This window comes from Microcaecilia unicolor, chromosome 1 (assembly GCF_901765095.1).
Source record: "Microcaecilia unicolor chromosome 1, aMicUni1.1, whole genome shotgun sequence".
NCBI classification, from domain to species: domain Eukaryota; kingdom Metazoa; phylum Chordata; class Amphibia; order Gymnophiona; family Siphonopidae; genus Microcaecilia; species Microcaecilia unicolor.
In genome coordinates this window covers 449,617,088-449,639,892 of record NC_044031.1, presented here as the reverse complement: position 1 = coordinate 449,639,892, position 22,805 = coordinate 449,617,088, and the positions used below count along the sequence as shown (strand labels likewise).

Below are 22,805 nucleotides of genomic sequence, written 5' to 3'. Positions count from 1 at the left end.
ATCCTTGTTGTCGTTCTTTATTGTTCTTAGCATTTTTCAATTTAATCTCACTTATATTTTCAAACATGCTGCTTGTGCAGCACACGGATGTACACAGAGGAGGTATTGGTTTCATCGGTTACAGTACTAATTTGTTCTACATTTTAAATCATTGTGTCATTTGGAGGGACTGGGAATAGGGACTCTCTCTATTCGTGCAGAGATGTTTTCACTTAGTAAAGGGCCACCAATACGAGAATCAGGTACTTAACAATCAGACTTATTATTTATAAGTACAATTAAAAAAACAGTAATTAGGTTGAAACTGAGAGCATTTAGTAACTTTTTTTTCCCCTCTGCCTACATCAAAAGAAAAAGATGGCATGGGGGAACTTGCTCCTTTTTGTTTTATAGAATGCAGTGGTATATTATAAAAAGGCACTTACCTTTTTTTTTAATTACTATTTCACAGATATGTATTCAATAATGAAATAGGGGCCTCGTTCATACAGAAGTTCTGTTCAGCGTCAGTCTAAATGTGCCAACATTATTCAGTTCAAAGAAAATTGGCTTAAACTTCCAATAAGACTTCCAATAAGAAACTTCCAATAAGACTGCACTTTCAGTGAGAGGGGAAAAGTCTCATAATGTCACTGTGCTTACGTCCTCAAATTATTGCTCATCACCTGGACGTCCTTAAGCATTCGTGACTATATGTAATCACTGACAAAATCCCCTCACTTAAATATAAAAATGTAATGGTGCATATCTAGCATTTTTTCTGCATTCGGAGTGAGAAGGACACGAATCTGCAATAAATCCAGATCCCTTGACGAAGCTCAGGTGAAACAGAAACCTGTCAGGGTCCGGAGAAAGCACATAACATGCAGATAAGTGATTGATTGCCCTTCAGATAATAATGCCTTAAAGAGTAAGACTGCGCTTTATAAAGGACATTGCTACAAATTAAAAACTTAAAAAAGAATAAAAAAAAAAGAAAAAAAAGGTTGAATGTATGATATACACAAGAAAAAACAAGCAAAAAAAAAGCTAGATGTGAACCATTACATTTTGATATTTAGGTGGTTGGGGGTTTTTGTCAGTGATTACATATAGTCACGAATGCTTAAAGACGTCCAGGTGATAAGCAATCATTTGAGGACGTAAGCACGGTGACATCATGAGACTTTTCCCCTCTCACTGAACGTGCAGTCTGTAGTGGATCACACAACGGCTGATTCATTCATTGTGATAAAGTTATTATTATTATTATTTATAGCATTTATACTCCACACTTTCTCGCTCAATAGCAGGTTCAGTGCGGCTTACAAGGTGCGGTACAGAGTATCACAGAGATAACACAAAGTATTGAACAAGGTATGGTACAAAGTCTCACATAGATGACACAAAGTATGGTACAAAGTATCAAGAGATGTTCAAGTTATAAAGAATAGAAACAATATGAAGAGATGAGGGGGAGAGGATTGGAGTATAGGTAGTGCTGATGGTGAGGAATTAAGTTCAAGAGTTAAGTTGGGTTGTTTGGGTAAGCTTGTTTGAAGAGGTAAGTTTTCAGCAGCTTTCGGAAGGGTGGGTGTTCATTGGTTGTTCTGATGTGTCGGGGTATTGCGTTCCAGAGTTGGCTGCCTATAACGGAGAAGTTGGACGCATAGTAGGTTTTGTATTTGAGGCCCCTGCAGTTGGGAAGATGAAGATTGAGATATGTACGAGAAAAATTTGGACCCGTTCCTGGTTGGAAGATTGATCAAGTTGGCCATGTAACTTGAAGATTCGCCAAGGAGGATCTTGTGGATCATTGTGTGGGCTTTGAAGTTTGAAGTTAGATAATATTGTCCAGTTCAGCACACTATTAGCAGTCAAATTCATATAAAGTGTTCAATGGAAAATAAGGGGCCCTTTTACTAAGTCACGTAAGCGTCTATGCACGCCCAACGCTTGCCAAAATGGAGTTACTGCCTGGCTACTGCATGGCTCCTGTGGTAATTTCACTTTTGGTGCACGTCCGATACGCGCGGCCAAAAAATTATTTTTATTGTCGGAGGCACGCCAAGTGGCATTTGACGCACGTAGGTCATTATTGCCTGGTTACCGCGTGAGACTTTACCGCTAGGTCAATGGCTGGCGGTAAGGTTGCAGACCCAAAATGGACACGCGGCAATTTTGATTTTGCCGCACATCCATTTTTGGCAAAAATGAAAAAAGTCCTTTTTACGGGAACACTGAAAAATGGATCGGTGCGTGCCCAAAACCCACGCCTACATTACCGCAAGCCATTTTTCAGCGCACCTTAATAAAAGGACTCCTAAATCTGTTGTCTCAGGCTGCCTGCTATGTGAATATTCCATCACTGTTTCATTATTGATACCAAGTATTACATATTCAGAGCACTTTCTGTAAATGTAGTTTTAATTTGTTTATCCAGTCCTTACATAGTAACATAGTAGGTGACGGCAGAAAAAGACCTGTACGGTCCATCCAGCCTGCCCAACAAGATAAACTCATATGCGTTACTTTATATGTATACCTGACCTTGATTTGTATCTACCATTTTCAGGGCACAGACCATAGACGTCTGCCCAGTACTAGCCCCGCCTCCCAACCACTGGTGCTGCCACCCAATCTCTGTTAAGCTTCTGAGGATCCATTCCTTCTGAACAGGATTCCTTTATGTTTATCCCACGCATTTTTGAATTCCATTACCGTTTTCATCTCCACCACCTCCCGCGGGAGGGCATTCCAAGCATCCACCACTCTCTCCGTGAAAAAATACTTCCTGACATTTTTCCTGAGTTGGACCCCATTCAACCTCATTTCATGTCCTCTAGTTCTACTGCCTTCCCGTCTCTGGAACAGGTTCGTTTGCGGATTAATACCTTTCAAATATTTGAACGTCTGTATCATATCACCCCTGTTTCTCCTGTCCTCCAGGGTATACATGTTCAGGTCAGCAAGTCTCTCCTCATACGTCTTGGAACGCAAATCCCATACCATTCTCGTAGCTTTTCTTTGCACCGCTTCCATTTTTTTTTACATCCTTAGCAAGGTACGGCCTCCAAAACTGAACACAATACTCCAGGTGGGGCCTCACCAATGACCTGTACAGGGGCATCAACACCTCCTTTCTTCTGCTGGTCACACCTCTGTCTATACAGCCTAGCAACCTTCTGGCTACAGCCACCGCCTTGTCACACTGTTTCATCGCCTTCAGATCCTCAAATACTATCACCCCAAGATCCCTCTCCCCGTCTGTAGATATCAGACTCTCACCGCTTAACACATACGTCTCCCGTGGATTTCTACTCCCTAAGTGCATCATTTTGCATTTCTTCGCATTGAATTTTAATTGCCAAACATTAGATCATTCTAATTTATTTGAAGGCTTCCCATATCTAGATATGCACTCTGGTTCATAAGATTATTCACGGAGATGACCCGGCCTACATGTCAGACCTTATTGACTTGCCACCCAGGAACGCTAAAAGATCAGCGCGCACTTTCCTGAATCTTCACTTCACCAGCTGTAAAGGACTAAAATATAGACTTACACATGCATCCAGCTTTTTCTACATGAGCACGCAGCTGTGGAATGCATTCCCACTTGACCTGAAAACAATGTACGACCTAATCAACTTTCGTAAATCACTGAAGACTTATCTCTTTAACAAGGTATACCACAATGATCCGTAACAGAAACTGTAACGCATCACTACTTACCTGATATCGTGAATGTTATGTCTCTATATCTGATTGCTTACTACTACTACTACTACTACTTAACATTTCTAGAGCGCTACTAGGGTTACACAGCGCTGTACAAATTAACAAATCAGGATGGTCCCTGCTCAGGAGAGCTTACAATCTAAATCTTAATTCTATTATATTATCCATGTTCTTTATGTAATACCAATTGTATCTTTTACTCTGGAATGGCGAATGCCATGAAGGAACATTGTAAGCCACATTGAGCCTGCAAATAGATGGGACAATGTGGGATACAAATGCATCAAATAAATATATAAATATAAATATGAAATAAAAATTGAATATCACTAAAACAGCTTAAAATTATTGTAGCTGGAAGCAAAGGCAGTTATAACTCTATATTTTGTGCTAATTTTTCTACACTGTTCTATACAATACTGTAGATCCCCTATGGGTGAGGTTTTTTAAAGAGGGTGGTACAATAATATAATCACGGTGTAGGGTCCCACGCTAAACTCTCACCACTTAGGGAAGGTACAAAGAAAGATGGGGAAATTCTGTATTCTGTATATTATACAGTGTGCAATTCAAGATGTTAAGCGAATTTCCCTAGATGTTACAAAAATTTAATGATGACAATATTGCACACTAACTTTTAAATTATAATAATTTATTGCACAAGATGTTGTTCAATTGTGTTAAAATACCAATTTTTAAAGTGCAAATGGATTTTTCATTCCATGACAAAAATATGCATTCAAGACCTGTAACGTTTCTTTCTAACTTTCAGAAAATGTATCAACTTTCAAGCAATGAATTTTCATCTAACTGATAACCTGAACACAACAAATCAGATAAGTAGTTCCAACAATTATTTTCTCTGTTACTCAGAAATGACTTTAACCATTAAATTTTAACAAGAAAATTGATTCTTTGTGTCAATTGCTTTCTTTCAGGAATCAGACCTTCTCCACCTAGATCTGAACATACGCCCACACCTCCAGGTAAGTATTTAACTATGAGCGTAGAGTCTCTGAGACGCTGTAGACAGTGATGTTTTTTTTTACTTAGCTGCTTTTTGGTTGATCTTTCTTGAGCAGGAAAAATCTTTGATCTTTCTTGGTAGTTGGTGTACGTGTTGCTCCTGCGTTGATCCTCTTGCGTTGCCCAACAGCCTCTGTACCTGAACTCTAGTTAACTAAAAGAAATTGAAACCCTGTCTCCCTATCTTGTGGGAATTTTTATTAGGATTTATGTTATTTTCAAAACTGTGGCCAACCTATCTAGAGTAAATCAATAGATAATGAATGTTCCCTATTGCAGAACCTGCCTTGTTACTTTTCCCTGCCTAATGAGGAACACTCTTCTGTTTGTATAAACACCCCTTATAGGCAATCACTTCTTTTAAACTTTTGAAACAAAATCATTCAGCAAGAGACTTCCACCTCACTGAAATTCGTTTTTTTATTTCTTACACCTCACTGATGTCAAGCTCACTTTCTCACTTTCCACACCTTTTATACCAATGCCCTATTAAGCAGTGGTTCTGCCAAGGACAACAGTCTCGTCCAATCTCATAATCAGCACAGATTCTCACTACAGTCAGGTGCACTGTGGTCACAACCCCGCTCCGCAGTAGGTCAGTGGAAACACACCAGAGTTCATGCACACTCACTGCCACTTGCCACATTCACCAGTTATTAACAGGGTTCTACACAACCTGTTGCCCACTCCAAACTCAGGCAGACGCTTCAGTACATCCACCCATTAACACATATACACTCAAAATGTCAGTCAAATGCACTGTGGCCACCACTTTGCTCTGTGACAGATCAGCGGAAACACACCAGTTTTCCTGTGCACTCACCGCCACCAGCCACCTTCACTTGTTACCAGCAGGTTATTATACAGCTTATAGCCTATTTGAAACTCAGGCAAGCCTTTCCACTTTATGAACCAGCACACACCCACTCAGCAAATTTATCAGGTATACTGTGATTTTCAGTGTGATTATCAGCCTGTCTATTCACACAAATTTCTTATACATACACAGGCAGATCACTTTTCTCACAGGTCTGTCTCCCCTATACCTTCAGCTCCTCTGCTCCACAAAATTCCACTCACTCTAATTCACCAGCAGCTCTGGTTCAGCTCTGGTTCTCTAGCACACAGGCAGAGCCCCTTTTTCACTGGTCTGTCTCCTCCTGTGTCTTTAGTTCATCTGCTTTCATCAAGCACCCCTTTACTTAAGTTTTCTCTCCTGTATAAATCAATTCTCACTCACACCCATGCACAGCACCTTTCACACAGGTCTGTCCTTCTCTGTGTCTTCAGTTCCTCTGCTTTCATCAAGCACCCCTTTACTCTCTCTATATACAAATCAATTTTACACACACACATATACACAGCCAGAGCACCTCTCATGCAGGTCCTGTCTCTCCTGTGTCTTCAGTTCCTCTGTTATAGTCAGACAACCTTTACTCCAAAACTTTTGGAGACACTGATAAAGGCAAAAACCTTTAGCAGGTATATCAAATCCCTATAGGTTGTGTACAGCTGAGAACCAATTCAGGCCTGAGCCTACCAGCTATTCTCTTCACCCTCTCTCTCCCAAAATTTCCTTAAAAGGGAAATAATTTCTTCCTCCACTAAGTGTTATATTACTATTTACAATAGTGTTCTCCAAACTGGGTTACTCTTTTAGGGGCCCTGTCTGGAATTCACCATGCATATGCACTCACCAATCTTCCTATGGAATCAGACATTTTTCTCTTGCAGTCATCAGCTGCCCTGCAATGCAACACATTTTTTTCCTCACACTCTCACTGAATTACAGTCAATTTCTCTCTCTCAGACCAGGACACTCATCACACAGGTCTGGCTCCTTCAGCTTCTTCAGTTCCTCTGACCTGGTCACCAGCTCTGTCTTCCCTAGCAACAGGACTGCAGCTAGGCCATCTGACCTAGCAGCACCAATCAGACGTGAGCTTGTGGAATGTTAACCAACTTTTACAGTTTGGAAACTTTTCACAATCTCCATTTTGAAACCCAGTTTTTCCATTAAAGTGTATGGAGAAAATGGATTTCCATACAAAATATAATGTAATTTACACTACATTTTAATAAAAATTATACTATCATCCAGGTCACATTTTCCTGGTTCCAATCCATGTTTTATTTTTCTTAAACCATTATCAGGCACCATTTCACACAATTTTTTTAAATCTAAAAACCCCATTAAAAATTAATGGAATTTCCCCAAACTTTCCACATATGTGAGGCGACATGTGAGCTCCTAAACCCCATTGTTGGATTTTTAATAACCGTTATTAGAGCAACGCACTACGCTCAGCACCAAAAATACCCCATTTACAATACAGATGGCCAAATTTCAATGAGGATATCCTGTTTCTTGATGGGTTCATCTTAACTGTTGATGTAATCTGCCTTGGAAAACCTGCTGTTATAAAGATGATGTAAAATATTGAAATTAAATGGAAGAAAAATTAAACTCTGTTTTCATTGGGCAAATGGAATCACATCTTCATCTGTTTTATAGAAGTTTACCTTTTAGATATACAAATGGATTATGTTCTTGTTAGGCATATTTTAAGGACAAGTGGTTTTATAAGTTAAAATAAAAATAAATATTTTGTTTCATGCAGATCTTTTTTTTTTAATTTCAATATAACTAAATGGGCTATAAACCCCTAATGCAGTCCTTTGTTTTTCTTATACTTTGTTCTTGTGATGACTTATTCTGTGACAAAACTGAAAACTCTTACCTCTATCTTGTCAATAATAAAAAGAGCTCATTGTGAACACTATCCACCCTAAAAGGTTGCTTTGTGTCTGAAGATTGTAAATAATTGTCACAAATTGAATGCAGTGAAAAACAGGTTCAGGCTTCCTAAAGCAAACTAGGCCTGTAAAATCATAGCATCTCTCAGTCCTGATACTTTACTGAAGAAATGTGACAGCCTGATTAAGCTTGGCAGAGTTACAAAGTTGGCAAGGGATGTGTACAGCTGGACATAGGCATGCGGAGAAACTATAATAAATAATTGGGCCAGGTGCAGAAAAGTTAAATTCAAGGATGAGCAAAGCTGGGAGAGATAAGAAAGTTGAAACTTGGTCCTAATTGGATGAGAGATAAGCAAACTTGCTAAGGTTGAAACTTGGTCCTAATTGGATGAAGATAAGCAAACTCTTTGAAGTTGAAACTTGGTCATAATTGAATGCATGTGTCAATTATGACGAAAGTGCAGGTGGGAAAGTAAAATGTTCATAGGAATCTATGGGATGAAAAAAGTATAAAAGGTCTGCTAACTAAGCAGTGAGACAGAGAGAGAGAGACAGACGGAGAAGAAGCCAGTAACCGGTGAAGGCACGTCATCTGTCGTGAAGTGCTGTTCTACTGTGTGAATACCTGATTGCCTGTACTGCCTTTGGGTGAGATGCTTATGCTAATAAACTATCTTACTATATCTTTTGAAATCTGGGTTTCTTTCTAATTATGTAGTTTGCTACTGCCCAGACTGTGTAAAACTGTCACGAGCAGATACAAGGTTGGGGTAATTATGTATTTAGAGGGAGCCTGCAATCCTTTTCAGGATAGTAGAAAGCCCATGCTGCCCAAACGGAAGTGGCAGACCTAATTATATTCAATATGAGGAATTGTGATATTGAATAAATAAGCGTATGTTTGTGTCCCTAGTCATGCATCCAAAGTATATATACCAGTGTGTTTTTTCTGCAAAAATGGTGCCGATACTCAAATGCTTGGCCACCCTTCGGGGGGGGGGGGGGGGGGGGTGATTACTGAGGGACCCACCCCATAATAGCCAGGTCCCCTGCAACCAATCACATAATCTATGACAAGGCAGAATTGGTGTGTAGAGCCTGAGCTCTTTCATTAAAACTTGGAGTCCTTGGGTCAATTTTAGCAGGCAATGGAAAAGGTGCTGGTACTCCGTACCTCCAAGTACCCCCTCAAAAGAAGCCATGTATAATCCGTTCAAGAAATCCAGTTAATTGTTTAACCTATTAGTGGAACATAACCACAGAGGCATTGTATGGTCACATTTTCAATATCGTAACACTAGGGCCCAGCTAAGGAACAGGCTATGTAGCGCTTTAGAAATGATAAATAGTAGTAGTAGTTAGTCTTTACTACACCAAACTTGCTTTCCTTGTGCCATCACCATTCAGCTGGATAGGCGGTGTCTTAAAAGGGGGAGGGTCCAGCACTAAAGAACGACAACATGGATGAAGCAGCTCATACGTTTGCTTTGAGTGTACTTGAATGACGGCTGCGCGCAGGAGGGGAAAGAGAGAGATGATGCTACATGGCTTCAATTTATTGACGTCGTCCCGACCCTTATTCTCAATCAACCCTTTTGGTTGCAGTTGCAGAGCGTAGTGTGGATGATCGGAGGTAGAGGGAGCGTTCTGATTGCCAAGGAAACCAGGACGCGCACAGCTTGACTACTGAGTACTACTGACTGAGCGCGAGCCCTTTGCTCCGATGTCACGCCCATCTTCCAGGGAATGTTGGCAGTAGTATTCTGCTGAAAGTTAAAAAAAACAAACAAACCTTTTCTAGGGCTGAAAAAAGAATTGTATAAGCCAAGAACTTACTACACATGAGTCGCAATACTTTTGTTTTCTCCCTTATCTGGTCTGCAAAGTGTATTAATAAAGTAGGAACTGAAACATTGCGCAATTCAGCCCATTCACTGTGACATTTCCTTCTAAAGTTCTCTTGGGATCTTTCTGAACGTTCATCTTAAGCTGGTTACAGTGCCCTTTTTGTGTTTATGTAGGAGGACTGTGGCTTGGAAGGCCCCCTCGTGCATTCTAGCATGGCCGCTAGTCGTGGATGGGAGCAGCAGCAGTACAGAGCCGGACTGGAAAACGCCGGCAAGGCGAAGCAGCGGCTCACAGCCACCAAGTCATACCGTCAACATAAATTCAGGTACTACTAGTGAGGCTCTTAAAAGATCATAGTAACGTGGAAAATGTTAGATGGGGAAGGACCAGTTTTGGTTCACCCAGTCTGACTATTTTTCTTAACTTGCCATTATAAGAATGAAATGATTTGTGGTCTCTACACCTGGGGGAATTCTGCGCACAATTATATTTGAAAATGCTGCACACTTCCATTTCATTTGTAATATTCTAATGCAGAATTTCCCCATTATAAGGGTTGGCGTCCCCCTCCCCTCAGCAGTTTTCCTTCTCAGGCTCCACCTTCTCTATTTTTCTCTTAGCTGTATCCCTTCCCCTATTAGGTTCAGTTAAATTTCAAGTTTATTCCTTTACTTAATATACTGCTCAAGAGAAAACTATCAAAGTGGTTTACAATTCCATAAACACCAAAAAGAAAAGGAATTACAATAATGATGCAAAGGAGAGATAAGAGAATCAGAAACCAATACTGCCACACATCATATCCCAGCTTTCTCTATCCCTTCTCCAGCAGTGGGGTAGCTAGACCTGATATTTTGAGTGGGCCCAGAGTTAACTTGGGTGGTCCATTCTACTCCCCTGCCCCTGTATATATAAAATTATTTGTAACCTTCCCTTCAGTATCCCCTCTCATCTAACATCTTTCCATCCGTTCCCTGGTATATCGCAGAGGCATCCCCTGGTGGCACAGCAACCTTTTCACTGCCTGTACTAGTCTTATGGGGTTCCTTCTGCCGCATCCCGCCAGTGAGAAAACAGGAGGCAACATTAAGGGGGGAGGGTGGGATGCAGTGGAGGGAAGCCTGCAGGGCTGGTGCAAGCAGTGAAAATGAATTGCTGCATCCTTCTGGGGGATACTTCTGAGGTACAACAGGGAGAGACGATGGGGTGTTGGGCAGTTACTGGGTCATCAGTGGAGGATATGGAGAGCGGGGACTAAGGTGCTACTTCTGGGTGGTCCTGTGTCCGCCCGTAGCTATGCCACTGCTCCAGGGTGATTACCTCCAATTTTTCTCCTGCTGCTCCTCCTTTCTGTTTACCTGTTCTCTACCTCTCTGGCAGCACTCGGCCTTCTAGAGTTTTCTCACCATTCATCAACCTTCACTGCCCTCCATTCATATGCTCTACCCCTGCCTCCCAATAAGACCCCTGTTCTGTTCACTCCCAAGGTCTCTTTACCCTTTCTCAGGAAAACCTCCACCTTACTTTTCTCTGCCCCAACCCCTAAGGCTCATACTCCATCCACCTTTTTGCAGCTAGAGAACATAAGAACATAAAAGTAGCCATACTGGGTCAGACCAGTGGTCCATCTAGCTCAGTATCCTGTTTTCCAAACAGTGGCCAAGCCAGGTCACAAGTACCTGGCAGAAACCCAAATCGTGGCAACACTCCATACTACAAATCCCAGGGCAAGCAGTTGCTTCCCATTTCTGCCTCAATAGCAGACTATGGACTTTTCTTTGTCCAAACCTTTTTTAAACCCAGATACGCTAACCGCTGTTACCACCTCCTCTGGCAAAGAGTTCCAGAGCTTAACTATTCGTTGAGTGAAAAAATATTTTCTCCTATTTGTTTTAAAAGTATTTCCATGTAACTTCCTCGTGTCCCCTAGTCTTTGTACTTTTGGAACGAGTAAAAAATCGATTTACTTTTACTCGTTCTACACCACTCAGGATTTTGTAGACCTCAATCATATCTCCCCTCATCCATCACTTTTCCAAGCTGAAGAGCCCTAACCTCTTTAGCCCAGGCTAACCCACTTTGGGCTCAGGCCCACCCATTAGCAGTACATCTATGATGTGGCTGGAAGGATCCTCACTAGCCGAAAATTCCCAACAACTGTCCCTCCTGTAAATAGCAGTTCCTTGTCATCAAGCAGATTAAGCCATTACGTATGGGTTGTGTCCATCAACCAGCAGGGGGCGATATAAAGCACTCAACTTTTCACAGTGCCTCATGGCCAGCTAGCTCCACTGCCTCTTCAGTATTCTCTATCTCCCCAAGCAGGGTGGCTGCAGCTTCTTCGAGCTCCATCAAAAATCTGCCTGGGGGTGGCTCTTGGCTTGCCAGTTGTTAGCCGGGGTGTTGGAGGCTATAGCAGCTTCACTTTGAAGGCACATAGGTCAGCCCTTTCCCTGCCTTACCCATGCCCCCGTGGATGTGGACATATTAGCTTGCTTTTCCCTGTCCATTCCCACTCAGTGGATGCAGGCACATTGGTTCGCCTTTCCCTGCCTTTCCCACTTATCTGAGCCTCTGGAGTGAATTTATTTACCTCTTTTGCCTCTGCTTTCCTCACAGCGTTAAAAAAAAAAAAAAAAAAAGTTGCATCGCGCTTTAGCGCAGCGATCTTGGAAAAGAGGTTTTTCTTGAGATTCTTCTGCAGGACCGGAGCTGTGATACTCGGTCTAGTGAGGTAAGACTGTTTTCTGACTCCTCCGGGGTGGGCCCGCGATCGGGACGTTTTTGGCGCGAACCGCGATTTTGAATTTTACCACCATTTTCGGCGATGGCTGCGAAGACTGTAAAGCGCTGTTCTAAATGTGGCAAGCGCAAATCAGCAGCGGGGCTCTGTAAATCGTGCTGTACAGACGGTAGAGCCGGCCAGAGCATGGCGAGCGGCGATCTTTCGCGCTCTGAGCTGGCAGCGGACGCCATTTTGGATTTTCCACATGGTGCGGCCTCCGTTGCGACGCAGAGCCCTGAATCTGGGGGGGGGGGGGGGGGGGTCCTCTGAATGAGGCTTATAATAGAGCTGATAGCCCTTGCAGGATCCGGGTGGTCAGGGAGCGGTTTTCTCCCCTGATTTTGTTTTAATGCTGCATAAGGCATACATGCTTAAAAGAGCTCTTCCACAGGGATCTTCAGAACCTCTGCCTACCCCCCCCCCCGGTGGATCCTGGCTTTTTGGAGTTGGCTTTGCCTGTTTCTTATCCTCCTGATAAACACAGAAGGGCTAATTCCCCTTCTGAGTGTGGCGCACCCCCCTTTTCCCCCCCGTGGTCGGGCTATGAGGATTCTGAGGGGTCTGGCAGAGCTTCTTGGGTCTGAGGAGCCAGAGTCTGGTGCAGAATTGCCACAGGATCTTGATGATCTGTCTGCGGTGAGGATTTTCCACCGTGAGGAGCTGCCAGCGCTTATTTCTGATGCCTTACAAGCCCTCTCGATTGGAGATCCAGGGAGTGGCACAGCCTCCTCTGTTAATCCAAGGATGACTAGTACCAGAAAGCCTGCTCGAGCCTTTCCTTTGCATGACTCAATCCAAGAGCTTATTTCGGCTCAGTGGGCTGACCCCGAGGGACCTTTGAAGGTTGCCAGGGCTATGGGGCAATTATACGCTCTGAGTGAGGAACATTTGGCTCGCTTTGCAATGCCTAAAGTGGATGCCCTGGTCACGGCTTTGACAAAGAGAACTACCCTCCCTGTTGAAGGAGGTGTTGCCCTGAAGGATATTCAAGACCGCAGGCTTGATTCAGCTCTGAAGCGGTCCTTTGATTTGGCAGGTCTCACTGTTCGGGCGTCTGCATGCAGTTGTTATGCTGCTAGAGCCTGCCTGGCTTGGTTACAGCAGGCAGTGGAACAGCCCAGCCCGGTGATGGAGCGGAGACCTTATCTGAAGTGGCTCTGCGGATGGAGTCGGCCTTGTCCTTTTTGGCTGACGCCCTTTATGATATGGTCAGAGCTTCGGCTAAACAAATGGCTGTAGCAGTGGCGGCTCGCCACACTCTTTGGCTACAACATTGGGCAGTGGACATGGCCTCTAAGCAAAGGTTGGTGATGTTGCTCTTTCAAGGCCTTCTCTTGTTTGGTGAGGAGCTGGAAAACATTGTTAAAGGCCTGGGGGATTCCAAACCTCAGCGCTTGCCCGAAGATAGGCCGAAGCATTCCTCTAAGGGTCAGGCGGTCCGCTCCTCTTACAGACCTCGCTTCCGTGAAGCTAGAAGGTACCGCCCGGGGCATGCTGCTGGGTTCACTTCTCGTGTCCCGCTTTCAGCAGAGAAATTCCTTTCGCTCAGCAAACGTTCCACAGCTGCTGGTTCTAGGCCTGGAGTGCAGGGGTGACCCTCTCAATGATGGCGCGCCGGCCCCTTCCTCGTTTCCTGTCATCAGAGGAAGACTTTCCCTCTTTTTCGAGGAGTGGGCCAAAATCTCCGCAGATCAGTGGGTCTTGGACTTGATCAGAGACGGATACCGAATAGAATTCGATGCCCCGGTGAGAGACGTGTTTGTGGAGTCCCGATGCGGTTCTGCCGCCAAACGGGCGGCGGTAGAGGAGACTTTGCACAGTCTGTGCCAGATAGGGGCTGTGACCCCGGTGCCTCCCGCCGAACAAGGTCTAGGCCGCTACTCCATTTAGTTTGTGGTGCCACGAAAAGGCGGGTCTTTTCGCCCGATCCTGGACTTAAAAGAGCTGAACAAGTCTTTAAGAGTGCGGCATTTTCACATGGAAACCCTGTTCTCCGTCATTACGGCGGTACAGCCAGGAGAGTTTCTCACGTCTCTGGACCTGAAAGAAGCTTACTTGCACATACCAATTTGGCCCCCGCACCAGAAGTTTCTGCGGTTTGCGGTGTTGGGAAAACATTTCCAGTTTCGGGCCTTGCCTATTGGCCTCGCCACAGCTCCCTGAACCTTCTCCAAGGTAATGGTGGTAGTAGCTGCTTTTCTCAGGCGAGAGGGTATCCGGGTTCACCCGTACCTAGACGACTGGCTCATCAGAGCAGACTCAGAAAAAGAGTAATCTAGCTACAGCCAGAGTGGTTTCAGTCCTTCAATCTCTGGGCTGGGTCGTCAATATGGCCAAAAGTTACCTGACCCCCTCGCAATCTCTAGAATATTTGGGGGCCAGGTTCAACACAGCCTCGGGCTATGTGTTTCTTCCCGAGCAAAGGCGGTGCAAGCTTCAGAATCAGGTCCGTCTACTCCTGAGGATGCCCCGCCCGCGAGCTTGGGACATTGTCCAGCTGTTGGGATCGATGATGGCCACCTTGGAAGTGGTGCCATGGGCGAGAGCGCACCTGAGACCTCTACAGTATTCTCTACTTCTACGATGGTCTCCAGTATCTTAGGATTATCAGTGCAGACTTTCTTGGCTCCCTGCGGCCCGCTTCAGTATGGAGTGGTGGCTCTCGGACAGCATGTTGTGGCGGGGAATGCTGCTGGCGCTCCCTGATTGGTGCCTGGTGGTGACGGATGCCAGCCTGAAGGGCTGGGACGCACATTGCCAGGGGAAGCATGCCCAGGGTCTGTGGACGCCCAACGAATCGGAGTGGTCTATCAACCGCCTGGAGTTGAAAGCGGTGTTTCTGGCTCTTCTGGCCTTTCAAGTGACCCTGGAAGGATTGGCTGTCCGAGTGATGTCGGACAACACGACAGCAGTGGCCTACATAAATCGACAAGGTGGAACTCAGTGCAGAGCTCTAGCCGCTCAGGCCGAACAAATTTGCCACTGGGCCGAGCTGCATCTACAGGTCCTGTCAGCAGCTCACATTGCAGGTCAGAGCAACGTGCAAGCTGACTATCTAAGCAGGCATCAGATCGATCCAGCGGAGTGGGAACTAGCAGACGATGTATTCCTGCAGATATGTGCCAAATGGGGCAAGCCAGTGATGGATCTTATGGCGACCAGTTCCAATGCAAAAAGTCCCGTGCTTCTTCAGCAGACGGAGGGATCCTCGCTCTGCAGGGTTGGATGCCTTGGATCAACCCTGGCCCTGGGCTTGTTGTATGTCTTCCCTCCGTGGCCCTTGATAGGGCGAGTGCTCCTGCGGATTCGGCTGCATCCAGGAGAAGTGGTGCTCATCGCCCCGGATTGGCTCAGGAGGCCTTGGTATGCGGACCTCCGACAGATGCTGTTGGAGGCTCCCTTTCCATTACCTCTGGTTCTGCACCTGTTGTCACAGGGGCCGGTGGCCATGGAGGACGCCTGCCGCTTTGGTCTTATGGCATGGCGATTGAGAGGGCGCAATTGAGAGATAAAGGCTACTCAAATATGGTAATTTCCACTCTCCTGCAGGCCCGTAAGCGCTCCACTTCCTGTGGCTTATGCCAGGATTTGGCGCCAGTTTGAAGTCTGATGTGTTTCAAGAACGCTTTCTCAGTTGCGGGCTCCTATCTCGTCGATTCTGGACTTTTTGCAGGATGGTGTACACAAAGGCTTGGCCTATAATTCCCTGCGGGTGCAAGTGGCAGCATTGGCTTCCCTGCGTGGCAAGGTTGAAGGCGTGTCCTTAGCTGCTCATCCAGATGTGGCACGGTTTCTTAGAGGGGTGCTTCGGCTCCGTCCTCCCGTGCGGGCACCTTGTCCAGCTTGGAACCTGGGGTTAGTATTGAAGGCCCTTCAGGGGGCTCCCTTTGAACTGCTTCGGCGTGCTTCAGAGAAAGATTTGACACTGAAGGCCGTCTTTTTAGTGGCCATTACCTCGGCAAGACGGGTGTCAGAGGTCCAGGCGCTGTCCTGTAAAGACCCTTTTCTGCAATTCTCAGAGTCAAGGGTCACGGTTCAGACCGTGCCTTCCTTCATGCCTAAGGTGGTTTCAGCGTTTCACCTAAACCAGCCTGTTTTTCTTCCCTCCTTTGCTGAGGAGTTTCCAGATTCATTTGGGCAGTTGCACCTTTTGGATGTGCGCAGGACTCTGTTGCAGTATCTGCGAATTAAAAATGCTTTCAGAACCTCTGATCATCTTTTTGTGCTGTTTGCAGGTCCTCGTAGAGGGTCTTCAGCGTCTAAAGCCACTATTGCCGTTTGGCTCAAAGAAGCTATCTTTTCAGCATATCTGCTGTCTGGCCGGGCTCCGCCTGAAGCCTTTAAGGCACATTCCACAAGAGCGATTTCCTCTTCCTGGGCGGAAACTGGAGCACTATCTCTTCAGGAGATTTGCAGTGATGCAACATGGGCTTCTAAGCTCTCTTTCGCCCAACATTACAGGCTGGATGTGGCTGCCAGGAGGGATGCGCGTTTTGGAGCACAGGTGCTAGCGCGTGGTGTGGCTGGTTCCCACCCTATTTAGGGATTGCTTTGTTACATCCCATACGTAATGGCTTCATCTGCTTGATGACAAGGAAGGGAAAATTAGGTTCTTACCTTGGTAATTTTCTTTCCTTTAGTCATAGCAGATGAAGCCATGAGCCCTCCCTGTATGTCTGTATTGCAGTGATTCTGATTTCAGGTGGTGCTCTTGTTTCCTGAAGTTATATTCCTTCCTTGGGGAGTCTGAAAACAGTCTTCAGGATTCTTGTTACAGTTATAGGAGGATGAGTTCATTCCCTCCAGTTCATGTTTTGGGAGGATGAGTGTATTTCCTCCAGGAGGATGCAAGTATTCCCTCCGTTTATACAAAGTGGAGGACGAGTTTATTCCCTCCAGGAGGATGAGTTCATTCCCTCCTTTTTTGAGTTCATGCCCTTGTTAAGGGGCCATCGTTTGCTGTGAGGAAAGTTCATGTTATTCCCATTGCGGTTTGCCATACTGCTTTGGAAGCTTCAAATACTGAAGAGGCAGTGGAGCTAGCTGGCCATGTGAAAAGTTGAGTGCTCTCTATCTCCCCGTGCTGGTTGATGGACACAACCCATACGTAATGGCTTCATCTGCTATGACTAAAGGAAAGAAAATTACCAAGGTAAGAACCTAATGTTCCCATGTTTTTATGGAGTTCTTGTAATTTTGTGTTTTTTGATTGGTATTTATTGTGAACTGCTGTGATCTATTAAGGCTAAGTGGTATATTAAGTTTTCAATAATCATTAGCATCATATCTGTTTGAATGTTCTAATGTGTGCTTATTAGATGTTTCATTAGTATTACGCTGACATAGTAGCATAGTAAATGACGGCAGATAAAGACCTGTATGGTCCATCCAGTCTGTCAAACAAGATAAACTCATTTTACATGGTATGTGATACTTTATATGTATACCAGAGTTTGATTTGTCCTTGCCTTTATCAGGGCACAGACCGTAAAAGTACTGTTCTTGTACTAAGTTCTGAAGCTAACGTCGAAGCCCCAAAGATGTGAAAGAATAGTACATACCATCCTCTGACAGTTTCATATGTTATGGCCAGGTCTCTTAGAGCAGCAGGCAGGTCCCTGGAGTAGCCTTGTGGTTGGTGCAGTGCACTGTAGAGAAGGGAACCCAGGCCCATGTCCCATTCAAACTGTTACATGTGGTGGAAAAAGGGAGCTGTCCGAAAACCGACCAAAAATCTACTATGACACAGCCATGCGGGCTAATGTAGTGGTATACAGTTCGGTAGTAGGTTTTTGGTGAGTTTTGGAGGACTCACCATACAATATAAGGGAGTAATGGAGAGATGTGTACCTGGGACCTTTTATGTGAAGTCTACTACAGTGCTTCCTAGGGTGTCCCACTGCTCTGCTGGAATGGACTTGGGGAAACATTATTAAATTGGACTTGGGGAAAATCCACTATTTCTGGGATAAGCAGTATAAAATGTTTTTGTACTTTTTTGGGATTTTGCCAGGTATTTGTGACCTGGATTACTGTTGGAAACAGGATGCTGGGATTGATGGACCTTTGGTCTGTCCCAGTATGGCAATACTTATGTATTGTCTGTGTGACAAGTCTACTAAGAATGTTGGCTCCCCATACATCCCAATGGCTAGTTTTTGGGTGTTTTTCCCATGGACATTTTTGTTCACCCCAGAAAATGGGCCAAAAAGATAGAGATGCACAACACAAAAACATCTAGCAAATGGCCGTTTTAAAAACTACTACTACTACTATAACAAAAAGAAGTTTTTCTGGTTTGAAAATCGCTATGTTCGCCACTTGATTTTTTTGGATGTTTTCAGCAAAACGTTCAAATTTGAATTTACACATCATATTGAAAATGCCCCCTTTTAATGTTTTTAATTAATGCAATATAATGTCTTGTATTCTGCAGTTACTGAAAAATCAGTTATATGCAGAGCATACTAAGAGAATCAGTAACTACTGGGAAGTACAAGATCATGTGAAAGTCACATTAACTTCTCAGCTATCATAATGCCATCAAACGCTGTCTTCCTACAAATTTTTGAAATACGTTGGTCTTCAATTTATTTTGAAAAAGACATATATCTAAGTTAACTCTTGATAACCGTTGGTAAACTATTCCATTCTTTAGCTGGAAATGAGAGTTCGCATTCTCTGGTTTTTGTATGTGTAGTTAGTTACTTAAAAAAGTAATCGTGTGTGTGGGTTTTATTTTTGTCAGTGCTGAAGTCACTACTGGTCACACTGCGGAGTGCAAAACATTTGGCATTCATAAGCACATGAAGAAACCTTCCTCAATACAAAGTGCATCATTAGAGAGGTAGGTAAAAGCAGAATTTTCCAAATTTTGTTGTTAATGTTTTCATGAGAATGCTAATGAGTAAGGTCTATTTCCATATTACTTTCAGACTTCAAAACTTTTGTCTTTAAGTGATATGACAAGGGGAAGTTTAAGGATGTTTCATTATGCCAGGCAACTATGCTGCCAGCCAATGCCTCCAAGCCCTAGATTTTTTTTTTCTGAAAGGAGCTTCCATTTCCCAGAACCAGGCATTCAAATACATAATTTACATATTGCTGTGATTAATCCCTTATCCCACCAGACTAGTTTAGATTTTTGGTTTAGCCTCCTAACAGCAGATGGAGAGAGCACGCTTCTTGTTCTCTTAGTAACTATGGTAGATTATTATATGTAATTCTCAATTAATTATCTGTTAAGATTGGTTTGCCACAGTGTCTCCTGAAATCTTCTGCAAACTTTAGTGTGTAGGTGGAATATACAGTGATATGAAAAAGTTCTTTCTGTCTCCTGATTTCTCCTATTACTACATATATGGCATAATGAATGGTTTCTGATCTTAAAAAAAATGTAACATTAGATAAAGGGAACCCGAGTAAACTCAACACAGTTTTTAAATTATTACTTCATTTTATATAAGAAGCAAAAGTTATCCAGCACTCGTATCACCAATGTGAATAAGTAACTGTCCCCTAAACTTACTGGTTGCATCTCCTTTAGCAGCAATAATTGCAATTAAACACATCTTATAATTTGATTTCAGTCTTTCATATTGCTTTTGAGGAATCTTAGCCCACTCTTCTTTGCAGAACTGCTTTAATTCAGACACTGTCTCCTCTCACTCTCTCCTGGCCGGAACATGCAGCCTTATAGCATCCTCTCCAGGGGCTGATTCTGACAATCCTCTACTTTTACAGCTCCCTTCCGAAGTACCAACGGCTTCTCAGGTTAATCCCAGCAGGGCTTCACAATTCACCTCAGGAGAGCAATCCCTCCCCCAGATGCACTCCAACACCGCTTTACAGTTCAACTCTAGAGTGCAGTCAGCTTCTCAGCTGCCCTTCAGTATAGCTTTACAGCTCACCACTTGAATAGGCCCAAATCCTAACTCCTCTCCCCAAAATCACCCCAGGGATCAGAGCAGTGCTTCTCCCTCACTGCCAGTCAACATCTCCCTGACAACCACCCCATACAACAAAGATTGGCCAGTTCAAGATTGTTGCTGCACACAGAGAAATATGTGCTCTGCTGTGGATACAGGGCTTATCCCCTTCTCCAGCTCAGACTCAGGGCTGTGAACCTCCAGCAGTAACACTCCCTTCACAGGATAAATTCCCTCCCTTCTTATCACAGAATTTTAGCTCCAATTTAAAAGGACTCCAGCTTCTGAGCAAGAGCAGAAACTTCCATTAGTTCCTCCACCCCCCCCCCCCCCCCTTCACCGATTCCTCCCTCCCCTTTTTGAGCACCTTCCTCCCAATCCATGGAGTCCACCTCCACCCCACCCTCCAGGTGTTCCTCATTCTCTTGATAATCCTCCATTTCCCAATCTGCCCCCTTCATCTCTGCCTCCTGGGAATTGTAGTTCTCTCTCCTTTGTTCCCCTCTTCCCTGCAAGTACTTCTGGGATCTGTATTTCCTTCCTTGTCTTCGTAGCGTAGTAACTTCTTCCTCCACTAGAGGGCGCCCCCCCTTCCCGGGGAATTCTGGGTTTTGTAGTTCAGTGTTCCTGCCGGACCAACCCCTTCTCTGCTGGATTTCTGGGTTTTTTCCTACCTCTGCCTAGCAGACTCCTTACAACACATTGAAAGGTTTTTGTGCATGAACTGCTTGTGTCAGGTCCAGCCATAGCATCTCTATTAGGTTCAAATCAGGACTTTGACTAGACCAGTCCAAAACTTTAATTTTGTTTCAATTCCGCCATTCAGATGTATAGGTTTGTGTTTTGCATGATTATCTTGCTGCATAACCCAAATTACAGTTCAGCTTCAGCTCAGGGACAGATGACAAGATATTCTTCTGAAGAATTTTCTGGTACACAGTAGAAAATAATGGCAAGTTTTCCAGGTCCTGAGGCCTCAAACCATAATGCCATCACCATGTTTCACTGTTGGTAAGATAATCTTATTGTGAAGTGCTGTATTTGTGTTAAGTCAGAAATAATGTATTGTCCAAAAAGTTCACCTTTTCACTTATCTATATGTAGAACATTATCCTAAAGGCTTGGGGATCATCCAGGTGTGTGTTTTGCAAATGGGAGATGAGCATTGATGTTATTCCAGGATAGTAGCGGTTTCCATCATGCCATTCTCCCATGAATCACACTTTTTTTTACAGTTTTTCTTACTGTGGGGTCGTGAACACTGATCTTAGCTGAGTCTAGAGAGGCCTGCAATTTTTGGATGTTCTTCTGGGAAGTTAACTTTCTGGATGAATTGTTGCTGTTCCCTTTGAGTAATTTTGACAGGCCCAGCCACTTCTTGGATGATTGACCACTGTTCTAAGTCTTCTGCGTTTGGAGATAATGTCCCAGAGCTTTAGAAATGACTCTCTTCAGACTGATTATATCAGCTGAATCAAATTATCAATTAAATTTGGTCAGTTGGTTGATTGAGAAATTAAAGGGACTGTTACTTTTTCGCATGGGTGATATGGGTGTTGGATAACTGTGCTCCTTAAATGAAGTTATAATTTAAAATTGTATTGTGTTTGCTGAGATTCCCATTGTCTAATATTACCTTTGTCTATAGATTAGAAACTATTCAGTGTGCCATATATGCAATAATAGAGAAATTTGGGGGGTGAGGGGGGGACATTTTGCACATCACTGCGAATATTAAATTAAATTTCATCCTATATAGAACACTCTGCAGCTTCCTTTCTCCAGCAGATGGTAGATGAACATCATATAGGTGGCCTGAATTTTGGTAACTGGACTCCTGGGGTGAATCTGACAGATTGGTGCCCCCTCATCCTCCAAGTTGAGCAGGGCTGAATGAAAAGGAGTTTCCTGGACTGCGCCCATTAGTAGCCCTTCAGCCCGTGGTGATAACCAGAGGAATTCCCTTTCCCTCCGTCCTGCAGAGTTGAGATTTATTTAGGATATTGAAGGTGACTCCTTGAAGGAGAGTAGCAGGTACACCTTGATAGTGTGAGCTGTTGGCCGCATAAAGTCTAGTTAAAAAAAAAAAAGAATTAAAGGAAGAATCAACAGCGTAAGTTGCAGGAGAAGAAGGGCTCAGGTGGTGCCTGTCTTTGAGGTATTTATTGGGGCAGTTGGGAGTCTATATGGATGGTGGCTCCAGCAGAGCATGGGAAGTGCTTTGGGCTGTGTGTAAGCTTCCCAGTGCAGCAGCAGCAAAGTGGGATTTGGTATGGTTAATGCAGATTTTCCCCGCAACTGGTGGTGGAGGAGAGAGTCCCTCCTGTTAGGGTTGCTGGCCCTGTCTGATGTGGTTCTGCTTGGAAAAGGGGAGATAAGTCAGGATGAGATCAACAGCCAGCATATGGAAATGTGGTTCCCAAACTAGACATTTTTGTTCTAGAGTTCCAGATTTTGGGGCCACTGCAGTAGCAGGGAGCTTTTTGGTGACCCCCCCCCCCCGGGAGAGGGTGATGGGAGGAGGTCTGTGCCTTCTGGTTCCTTGGAGGTGATTTTCCTGAATTTATTAATTAATTACAAACCTTATATTTTGCTTAATCCATACTTAGCGGATCACAAGGTTACACTCATATAATGTAAGTTTGTTTTGTTTTTTTATAACCATTACAAATAAAATCAATTGATTCCTTGTCATCAGCAGCAGATGAATCCATTATGAATGGGTTGTGTCCACCTAC

General features: G+C 44.1%; 1 protein-coding gene across 1 annotated transcript in view; it reads left to right on the top strand.

Annotated features, from left to right (window-relative positions):
• Positions 1–9,219: 9,219 nt before the first annotated feature.
• The window catches only part of FBXO15 (F-box protein 15), a 191,982-nt gene continuing 178,396 nt past the window's right edge, over positions 9,220–22,805 (top strand). The window contains 3 exon segments of the mRNA XM_030212777.1: positions 9,220–9,404; positions 9,528–9,679; positions 18,888–18,986. Of these exon segments, the coding sequence (XP_030068637.1) occupies positions 9,348–9,404; positions 9,528–9,679; positions 18,888–18,986 (308 nt within the window). The 5' untranslated portion in view covers positions 9,220–9,347.